Here is an 11738-nt window from a genome sequence, read left to right on the forward strand (position 1 = left end):
CTTGGGCAACATAAACCTTGAATAACTACAGTTGAATTGATGGGTAATAGAGGACGTGTTTCTAAGAATTGGTTGCCTGCGTTCCTGAGAAGCAATTATATCTGAGTTATTACCAAGCTAAAACGATCACAACTGCATGGTATTTGAGTTGGTGGGTAATGGAGGGTTTTCTTATTTCAGCTGTAGTTTCTCTGTATTTACCTACTTATAACCCAACTTATTACCCAATAATATACCATAAATTATTATATATTTACTGGGTAAATACTTTTGGGACTGTAGAAGGAAGTTATTTCAAGTTTACTAAAAAACAGACGTTGAGTTTAGTTTAGTAATGAAACCTGACTGACAGGCTACTGTAAGACTCAAGGTGAACAGTATGTGTCTGCCTTTAGTCTGAAACTGTAGCTGGAGAGATAAACATCAGTTACACAGTCTTCCTTTGTGTAAGAACACTAAACACACACAGCATGATTGCTAAACATGTCATATACTGCAGGAGAACTGTGAAGGTGACTGCGCTGCAATGTAAAGGTGTGCATCACAGATTAGGGATTTAAATGAGGCGCTGGATTCTTGTGGGCTTTTGTGTGTCTGTGTATGTATTCATACACTCACCACTTAGAAAGCATGGAAACCAGCCTATTTAAGCATTTAAACTAGCTCAGTTTAAAAAAAAAAAAAGGATAATTTCCATTTCAGATTCCAGTGCATGAATAAGTCATTTTGTCCTTGGACTGTCAATACTGAAATCCAGTAGGTTTCCTCTCCAGAGGACTTCCTCATCTTCCTTAGCGATTCAACCAGGACAAATCCCTGCACTGAGGTGGGAGAGGTAACGCAAAATATGTAGTATAACTGGTGAAATTTCATATACACACTTAAACACCAAGCATCAAGTCAGCGATTATATGTCATTATGAGTTGACATGGCTTTAATGCATTTAAAATTGCCCTGTTTGTTTCCTTCTTCAGACCATTTTCTGTTTATACAATCAGCAAGAATTCAAATGTTCTCCAGCTGTAAGTTTGGTTTGTTCAACTATTATCAACACTTGTGTTGTGAGCCACAGTTTTTGTGGTCCAAGACAAATCTTATCTTATTCTAAACTACAGATGTCAAGTCTCATCTCTTCTCATACCGTCTTTTCATTTTTGACTTGTATTTCTGACATATTATGTTGTCAATTATGTTAAAGTAACGCCACTGGGCTTCTACATAATTTAACAAGGACAAATTCTGTTGTTGGTTTTATTTCCTGTGGGTACTTTTTTTTTTTAAATCACAGTTTGCTTTTGTGCAAACTGTGTCCTCATGTTGTCTGCAGTGTGATTGGAAGTGGCAGCAGTTCTCTAAAGTCAGAACAAGCAGAGGGAGAGGAAGAAGAAAAAAAAAAACAATTATATCACTCTTTTACAGACCCATCTGTTTAGCTGTCATTTACTGACCTAGAAAAGAGACGGAATCACATTATGAAACACATCAGTGAGAACACCGGAGCGGGAGAAAACAAAGTGAGAGAGTTTTCCTGATGAGCACTTTTGAGAGAGTTAAATCCAAACAGTTTTTCCATGTTCTGCCAAAATCTATGTTCTGTGTATAACTGAACATGTTCTCCATTCAGTTAAGAAACTGAAGAAGGAAAAAAGGTTGTTGCAATAAAAAAAAAACCTGAATCATGCAGTCGACACAGAGTTTTTTCTTTTTCTGATCATCTGACGCCCTCTCACAACATTGTTAAAAACAGCTTGATCTGGGTTTAAGTAGAATAACCGCTATGATTCCTTTGTTCTGACTCCATTGTTTTTTTTTTTATAACTGTGAACAGCTGATGACCAAACACCCATCCAAGCGTCTGGGCTGCGGCCCGGAGGGAGAGAGGGACATCAGAGAACACGCCTTCTTCAGACGTATTGACTGGGAACGCCTTCAGAACAGGGAGATACAGCCGCCCTTCAAGCCCAAAGTAGTAAGTCCTGTGCACATAGACTTTTATAGTTGGCGATGAACTTGCTTAGAGTTTAATTTTTACCCCCATAGTCTGATTAAGTGTGATACCGCTTTGTATAATTACTGTAACCAAGGTCGAGATGATTGGTGGCCTCTGTCATATGAGTTTAGCCTTCATTAAAATAAGGACACAGTTCCTATAACACTCATCTGTTCCTGTCACACAGGGAGCGCTGCTTCTTTGGATTCTATTCTCATGTGGGTGCACGGCGCAAAGTGCAGCGTAGAGTCATTTCCTTGAGATGCAGATGATGTTTTTTTTAAACCTGTGCAGTATTTTAATGACAGTTGTAGGAGAGGGGCAACACTAAGGTCATCTAAAGCCAACAGGCATTTAGACATTGCCTAAAAATACCTAAAGTGCACACTTAACTGCACTTTGCGCCATGCACCTTGAAAACTTGGCATCCTTTGTCTTTCCTTTGCCTCATTGCAATTAGTCCAGTCCCCAAATTCAACACAGTGTTCAACGACAGCGTTCTTGTATGTCTATTGTCGACAGAATGTATCTCACAGCACAGTGCAAGCAGCGCGTTTTCACATACAAACGCCATATAGATAAACAAGACAAGAGAACAAATGCAACATTCAGCATTTATCCGAACAACCGAGAGCAGATGCGCTTATCACTACAAGACAAATCAAAATGGCAAGAGACGTTTTATGTCCCTCTGCTGTGTTCTCGACTCCCTCGAGGAATATTTGTTCTTGGCTGCTTGTTTACCAACTTGTACGTCAGCCCTCAAGTTGTATTTGTCAGACGTTTGTCATACAAACAACAGAGGGAAAGTCACTAGTTAAAACTGAAAAGTACAGTAGTACACTTTTATTGTAAGTGATAGAAATTTGAAAGTATTGATGAACTTTTAAGACGCTTGTATGGAAGTTTAAACAACATGCAGTGTTAGGTTTATTAGGTATTGAGATTTCAATTTAAAAGAATTCAAACAGGTGGTACATAACACAGCAATCCAGGTTATTTTCCAGTTATATAATGCTTTTTGGAATATCAATGCTTAAGATCAGATTTACACATAATTATTTCTTGTCCTTTACTCTCTATAGAAATGATGCTCTTGGTTTGACTGTTACAGCTGATTAAAGCTCATCTCTAAATTGCTCAGATGTTTCCAAGGACCCACACCACCAAACAATAAAAACACACACACACACACATATACAGGAGGCAGCTAATCCTTATCTGTGCTCACCACATTTTCTGGTTGGGACTTTCTCCTTAAGGTTTTCATTAATCACCCAATCTCATTTAATGCACCTAAAATTCATCACCTCAGGAAATGCTTCTTGTTGATATTATAAAACTTGCAATCCAAACAGACGCGTGACCAGAACATATGCGTGTTATGACATTTTACATTTGAATTTACACAATTTATGGCAGTAAAATTAATGAACCGCAAGCCATCCCGATCCTCCCTCTTTCTCCCTTTCGGCCTTATTTTACTGATATACATACATATCCTACCAATACACACACACACACACACACACACACACACACACGCTGTCCTCATGCTGAAGCTCGGTGTTGCTACAGACCCCGAACCAGTCATGTTGCTGTCAGGGCAGTGTGACATCTACTATACCCGAAAGTGAAATAGTGAAATGAATTTGCCAGCAGGTTTTCTTTGCTAGTTATCATCTTCTGTTAGCCTCTACATGGAACATGCAGTAGCCACTACTTTTTAGTGTACAGCTGGAGTTGATGCAGTAATGGAAAAAATTCAGAAGAGGACATGCAACAAAGTTAAGAGAGCATACTTCAGACTGTCATGTTGTTGTACTTGGCATGCACCTTTTAAGTCCTTTTCAAAATAGCATTTGTATTAATAATTCTAGGAGGATTTACTTCAAATTTAATAACAGGTAAAACTCCTTGGGAAAAAGAAGAGACTTTTACAAAGGTTTCCCCCCAGCTATAGCTGTTAATAAATAAAATCAAAGCTACCTGCATAGCTCACTAGCTGTAAGTGAAAAAACATCTTATTTTGTGATTTAGGTAAACCCTTCAATATATGAATAATCATTTTTTCAACATAAACAGATCATCCGGGAGACTAGTCCATGAAAAAAACAAGTCAGTTTAATTATAGAACTCAATTAAAAACAACAAATGTTGACTAAAGAGTAGAGAAGTGAGCAGGTCATTATAGTCCATCACTAGGCTTGTAAGCTACAGTATAAAATAACATCACACACAAGTAACAGCACACAGGCTCTAGAGCAGACGTGTTGTTGACACTCCCACATGTTGCTGGAGATTTCTAGTAAATAACTGATGTTATTTACTGGAAATGAGACCTGTGTTGTTGCAGTAGGTCTCATTGTATGAAGATGAATGCAGAAAGTGGAAATGAAGCTCATACCATCGCTGTAAACCACCACACAGTGTCTCATCATGAAGGTGTCAGGAGCGTCATTGATTTAAATCTGCTCTCACTGACAGCAAAACTACACCAGCGTTATATAGTTTTATAAAAACATTACTGTCATCATCTTCACAGTAAACAACATTTTAGGGCTTCGACTAATGATTGTTTTCATTATCATTCAGTCTGACGATTATTTTTTCAATCACTCAATAAATCCTTTAGTTTATGAAATGCCAAAAAAATAATGAAAAATATCCGTCACGGTTTCCCAGCAACCAAGAACATGTTTCCAAAAGCCTTACTTTATCCAACAGACAGTTAACGACATTCAGTTTACAATCATACAAAACAGTGGGAATCGAACATCAAAATACTTATTTCTATGTCAATCCACTGATCAATTAATGGACTAAAGGTTTCAGCTCTAAATTTTCAGCTTTGCATAAGAGACAGGATCGGTACATTAACCCTACACTGAAGTCACTCTGATGTCTAGTGACCCGTGATATGGAATATAATACAGCCCTTGACTTGATGCTCTTTACTGCAGTCAGAACGCAGCTGCAGGCGTAAGATACATACATGTGTTATATGGGCCATAAGTAATTTCAAAGCTTCTCATCTCAATGTATAATTAATGTAACGTCCATTTATTATGAATGCGTTTCTCATATAGCTCACATTTTGCTGCACAGTATGAGGTCCTTGGAGTATACACATGATCATGTAGAGTACGCACACATTCTCCCTGTCTCTCTATCATTCTCTCTCTCTCTTATACCAGTCAAAACTGTGTCCAAACTTTTGACTGGTACTGTACACACACACACACACATATAGAGTTCATATAGACTGAATTTCTTTAAATAACAGGAGTCAACAGGCAACAAAGATGAAGTAGGTCACTCAGTGACTTGTGTGTGTGTGTGTGTGTGTGTGTGTGTCCCTTACATATTCAGTTTAAATATAGTATTTCTTTTCTGTTTCAACCCTCAAGGGCTCCAGTTCCTCTTATAAGGTGAAGCCTGGCCTCTTTGTCCATGTGGTCTCCTGCTGAGTGGATGTGCTGGAAATGCTGTGTGTGCTTTGTGTGTGTATGTGTGTGAGTAAATGTATGTGTGTGTGTGTGTGGGAAGGTTAAAGAAAGTGAAGGTTAACAGAGATTAAGAAGAGCAGGGGAGGAAGATTTCCTTGCATGTCTGTGCGTCTGTTTGCTGCATACGAGTGCGAGTTTGTTGATATGTAGAGGAGGCAGGGATGGGTCAGCCGTATCAGGGAGAGAAATGAAAGCTTCTGTGAGTTATGTGTCCACGCCGAAGTTGTAGAGAGATAGATGCATGTCCTTTGCACAGCGCATGCTTGCATGGGTCTGGTTATAGATGTAGATACGGATGAAAGGTGATCGAGATGGAAGGAGGGAAGGAAAACATTGTCGAATGCTCCCTGTGACCACCATCGCCTACTCTGTAATGATCCACCATGTCCATCTTACTATGTCATGTAATACAGCGATGTTTCTGAGTCCATTACCACCAAAAAATGGCTATTATTATACACCTCCCTCTCACCCTTCACTAGGTCTAACCCTGCCTCTCTAATCCACTCCCCCTCCTCTTTCCTTTCTCCTTGTGCATCTATCCCTGCTCAATCTCACTTCATCCGCCTGTGACAGCTGTGGAATTGCAATCAATACACTGGCTGCACCCAGCTGAGAGATTCAAACCATCTGTATCTATTGGACCAAGGCTTCAGACAGCACAGAGGGGACAAAGTCTATGCGGTAGAATGAGTGTCAGGGCACAGGCTCAGTAAGAGTTGATCCATATTCATAGCGCTGGATGTTGTCACCGTGCAGACGTCTACCGCAGGTGACAAAAATAAGCACACAGCACGTACTTAAATGCCACATCCAGCGAGCGGTGTTGCAATGAAAGGAGGCTAATTTCTGGAGAAGACAACGCACTCGACGCACACACACGCTTCACGCCCACTTGTGGATGACCGACCGTCTTTATGGCTGAAGGGAGAGGAAAGGGATGGAAAAAGTAGGTCAAACAGGAAAGCTGCTGATTGATAGTGATGGGAGCAGTGAATGAAGGGAGGGAGGGAGGGAGGCAGGGCAAGAAAGAGTGGGAGGACTTAGTCACCGCGCAGAAGTCTCGGGAACATCGTCCAAGGAAGGGATGCACATGCTTGACGGGATACATGAACACACACACACAAGCATACAGAATATGATGGCAATACGGATGAGTCCATGAGTCACTGTAGCTGTAAGAAAACGAGAGGCACAGACTGTTGCAACTTGACTGAGCATCTGAGCATGTCTCATTCTTCTTTTAGCTTACGGGACACAAAAGAGGGAACGTTTTCGGTTTGTTTGTGAATTTATTTTTTTTCCCACAGTTATTTATTTATTTATTTCCTAATTTGAGGTCAAGAGAGTTGGTATTTTCCATCATGTTTTCAGTAAAAATCTACCGCATCGTTCATTTCTCAACAGATGCAGATACATGTAATTGCTGCTTTTTGGATTTTGTTTACAAAGTCACATTGAATAAATGATTTGTTGATTTGAAATGATGAACTTTTGCATCTGTTTAACTCCACTTCTTTGGTGTATATAGCCAAAGCACAATTGGTCGTGTCAGGACTTTCTGCACCAGTAATCTATTGGTTTAACTGTGTTTTAGTGATTTAGTCACATGAAACATTCAAGAAATAGGGCACAGTGGAAATTAAATAGTAGATAAATCAATATAAAGCAAAATTAAATGTCTCAAATTCAGTTCATGAAAATCATTACTTCCCCACTTCTTACTTAAACTAAGAATTGTTTCAGATGACTGATGCCTTATATAAGCTGCTAATAACAAGATAACAATTCAGCAAAACAAAGCATAATGTTTGGGAGATGGTTGTGGCTTCAGGGAGAGAGAGAGGTAGAGAACGAGAGAGAGAGAGAGAGAGAGAGAGGGAGTCTTGGCACAACTCTTAATGGAGGCAGGAGCTCATTTATCATCCTAAGTAGCTGAGTGTTCTTTTAATGTGCTTGCGTGCAGAGGCGTGTATGCCTGTATGTGTGCAGAGAGAGAGAGAGAGAGAGAGGGAGACTAAAGATGCGAGAAAGTAGGTCAAAAACCCATGTAGGACACTATGTCACTGTGTATGGGGATGATGTATCAACAGCATAATAGCTTTGGTCTCAACCCATAAGGTTTAGCTGAATCACACCAATGAGAAGATGGAAGACCAGTCCTGTGTTCTTCCAGAAGGGTTCCCAAACACATCACAAAGCAGTGGTCCAGATTTTCATAACAACATGGTTCATAACCTCATTTTCTCCTTCTGTTCTTGTCGAGCTTATCTTTTCAGCTTCGTTTATCTTCTGAGAGCAGCTCTTATGAAATCGTCTATTCAAGGTCCTCATTGCAAGTGTGATCCTCCATCTCAAAAAACAGAAAAACAGAAATATTTTTAACTTTCAGCCCTCAGCACTGCGAGTAGTGACCACAACATGCTAACCAGCCTCATCCCACATATGCTTTGTGGTCACACTGCAGAAGCCCAGTGTCCAGAAGGGGACATCTCGGTGCCGGTGATTGTCGTTGGTGACCATCCTTCACTTGAGCGAAGGATGGTCAGTGATGGATAGATGTAGACAAGTAGACAAGAGAGGCGCAGCAGTTGAAGGATGCTGGGTATTACCCATCAGGTATCTGCAGGGTGAGGGTACATTCAGAGACAACACACACCCACACAAAAAGCAACATTTGCCCCCTATCTTGAAGAGTGTGTGTCCTGCCTTCTATCGTCTTTGACAGGGTGGTAGTGGCTCGGAGCAAACGCCACCTGTCAGTAACAACAGTCATGGAGGGACATTTAAAAAAAAACCTCACACACACACACACACATATGAACACACACTGTGTCTCATTGTATTTATGTTCTGTTGTACTCAGTTCTTTTAAATCACATGACGTGTTTTGTCTAGCCTCCCTAATAAAAAAAAAGAAGAAGAAGAAAACAAATAGCAATGTCTGTACCTGTAGACCACAATGTGTTTGCATGACAAACACAGACAGACACTCCTTAAACACACAAAGACTCGCTGGAACATACATACACATTGACACTCACGTTAAAACAAACATGCGCACACTTACAAAGACAGTGATGTCATGTCTGTGAATGTAGGGCAGCAGTAGATAAGGCCAGTTAGTCATGAGTTAGTCAAGAGTTTCAATGCCAGGTCACAGTTGGTTGTGGGCTCAAACTGCCCTAATACTAATGATTAAAGCTTATTGGAAGGGACTGAAAGATGAGGAAGGAAGGATGTGTAATGGCTGACCAAGGGCTGTCTTGTCTATATAACCTTACTTCTCTTCAAGCATCCTCCCTAAACAAATGTGCTGTCCTGTTTCTAGTGACATAGCAGCGTGGATCTCCCAGTCCAGAACCAGGGACACAGGTCCTGAACTGGATCAAAACGTGTAGTCATGTCATTCAGTCAGTTTTACCCTAAAAAGAGCCATGTGGCCAAAGTGCAACCAATGGTGTTCAGTCATTTAGTAGTAGAGTAGTTCTCTCTGTTGGGTTGTTTTGAAGTAAATGTGATGGGTGAAGCAGAAGTTAGTAGATGCCAAGAGGGCTTTGCTCATAGCAGCATTCAGAAAAAAAAAAGAAAAGTCAGTACAAAACTAGCCCATACACACGCTGTACATAAGTCTTAATAGCTCAGCAGCCTATTATTTACAGCAGAGTTATCAGATTATGATTGTTTCTGTAGCGTTAGTGACCTTTTAATATGCTTTAATGAGAAGGTAACTTACTGTGAATCATGGCTGAGCTGAGAAGTCACCACTGATGGGAGCTCCACAGCTAAAAGCTACTGGTTCAGTCAGTGACAAAGGCGATTCAGTATTTGTTGATAACCATTAATTCATACATGTACTGAACACGTCTAGTGGACAACCGTCATCGGACAGAAAGGGCACATCGTGGAGTAACATTATAATCTGCTTCTTTCAAGCAGCGCCCCGTACTGTATGTAAATAGCACCGAACATTACATCGCTGATGTAATGTTCAGTGAAATATTGCCTTTTCAGTCACAACAGACCTTTGAGTTTAATGCACTGATATTTATTTCTATGACAACGGTGCCAAAAGTGCGACGGTTGCCATCACCCTTCCTTTCTATGCAAGTCCTCTCTTAGAGCCCCATGGCATTTGGCTTCACAGAGCCAGTTAGACTCACAGCCAGCTGCAGAACAGTATCTCCCAAGGGAACACGAAAGCTTATCAAATGGAGCACGAGGTCTTAGCGTAAGAGTGCTTCTGTGTATTCAGATGTATGATTGAGTGTGTGAGTGTGTTTGCCAATGCATGCATCCATGTAGGTGAGCCCAGTGTGTAGGTGGACTAGCTGATGAGGATAGAGAAGGATAGTGCGCAGCCTTCTCTCTTTCTTGTTGTACACTCTTTTTTTTCTCATTTCTCATAACTTAAAAGAGACGAGAACTCTTCACATTCTCTGCTTTAAATATTCTATATCTACCTGAAGGTCACGATCTGAAGTCAAGGTGCCCTTTAAAGGTTAGCCAGTTGCAAACCACTTCTACATGACAAATTAAAGCCTTTGCATGTTGACGCCAGTGTGTCGCAGGATTTAAAGTGTAAGGTGACTGACAGCACATAAAGCGTTGGTACTTACAGTTCCTGATTCACAAGATCAGGACAGAAATCGACCAGGACAGATTAAATCATCTTCTTTCTGCTGCTTTAAAAGGATGCAAGAGGGAGCGTGGCACGCTGGCAGTGTTGTGTTAGAGATTACACTCAGAGCAGATCTTCCAAAAGCAAATTCTAAGAGCACACTGATAGCCTTGAGTGAGAGGCGCAGAATTACTGCAAGGAAATATACAGTAGCATATATTAGATTTGCTTGGAAGGAGATAAAACAGCTGGTTTCCATGTTTTCAGCTCTTACAGTTGTTGCCTAGTATTGGCAGTGGTTATTATGTTAGACAGAAAAGCCTAGCAGATATCGAAGTAGCTTTTCAACAGGATCTGTTTTGCATTTCCTGGTAAAGCAATTAAAATAGCACATGAGATGACTGAACCTTGCACTGTGTTATTTTTCTCTAACCTGAGCTAATTGGTGAAGAAAATGCAAATCTCAGTAATCTGACCTGACATCAAATTTGCAATATGCAACTTGATTCACAGAAACACCCTGTACTGCACAAAATGGGTACAAGAATGAGTACAAGCTATTAACAGTGTGAAACAATAACACTTCACTGGCACAATAGTGTATACTTTAGTTATACTTAACCAAGTGTAAAAGGCAGCTGCAATGATCGCTATGGAAACTACATTTTAATACATTTGTTTTTAATCTTTAAAGCAGCTGTGGTCAAACAGAGTTTTTCATACGGAATATCACTGCAGCAACAGAACGAGATGCACACCCACATCCCCCGAACGTGTACATGACCTTCGTTTGCTCAGAAGTTCTCTGAAGTGCTAATTAATCCACTATGTGACATGATCCGTTTCCATGTCTTTGATTTAATTTGATTATCCTCCCATCACAGAAACATGAAAACATTTCGATGTCTCGTTTTAAATCTCGACAGCCTCGCCTCCCTCTTATGAACACACTAATTAACCCTTTTGTGACCTTGTTGCACCTTGACGCTGTTGCTTTTTTTTTATTTGAGGAATCGTTTCCTTCTTTTGTAACATGATTAGCATTGACAGTTGGGGGTCAAATGCACAAAAGTGTGTACATATCACACCTGAGCCGGGATAAAAGAGCTGCGTTACAGCAGGTGATGAGGTCAGCGCAAACACAGCTCGCCTTGATGCAGAGGTCCTGACACCGCGTCCTCTCAGAGAATCAATCCTGGGCCTTGTTTTTGTGAAACTGTTCTTGTTCCACAGCTGTGCCAGTGATCGGGTCCCTTGCAATTTAGGGTGAATGAGATGTAGAGCATGTAATCTGATGTGGATAGAGTAAAAGTGGGGGATCAGGTGTCATGCATGAGTCAATGTTCTCCGTTTCTATGTAGGCCAGGGGGAAGAGGAACAAGTAAGGAATAAGGAAGAAGAGGAAGGCCTGTTTTGATGTGGCGCGCTTACATTTTAATTAGTCAACAGGTGAAACGTAGTGCTTGCTGCATTGTTTATGCACATCGCCTAGCTGCACAGCCCAGTGTGATTTTTATTTAGCAACGTGAATAGTGATGACAATGGTAGTGATTGATGATGTTTGATGATGACTATGATGATGATGTGTGAGCTTTGCTTTGGGCTCATTTGTCAAAA

At 40.6% G+C, this 11738-nt stretch overlaps 1 protein-coding gene across 4 annotated transcripts in view; it reads left to right on the plus strand.

Annotated features, from left to right (window-relative positions):
- prkcaa (protein kinase C, alpha, a) overlaps positions 1 to 11738 on the plus strand; it is a 146150-nt gene that overhangs the window by 129057 nt on the left and 5355 nt on the right. For 2 of the 4 annotated variants that reach the window (XM_067581499.1, XM_067581505.1), the window contains 2 exons: positions 1830 to 1970; positions 5402 to 5422. In XM_067581499.1, coding sequence (XP_067437600.1) covers positions 1830 to 1970; positions 5402 to 5422 — 162 coding nt within the window. The remainder of the gene's footprint in view (positions 1 to 1829; positions 1971 to 5401; positions 5423 to 11738) is intronic. The other 2 variants (XM_067581503.1, XM_067581512.1) reach the window with 1 other exon arrangement.

Source organism: Thunnus thynnus, chromosome 3 (genome assembly GCF_963924715.1).
Source record: "Thunnus thynnus chromosome 3, fThuThy2.1, whole genome shotgun sequence".
Classification (NCBI taxonomy): Eukaryota; Metazoa; Chordata; class Actinopteri; order Scombriformes; family Scombridae; genus Thunnus; species Thunnus thynnus.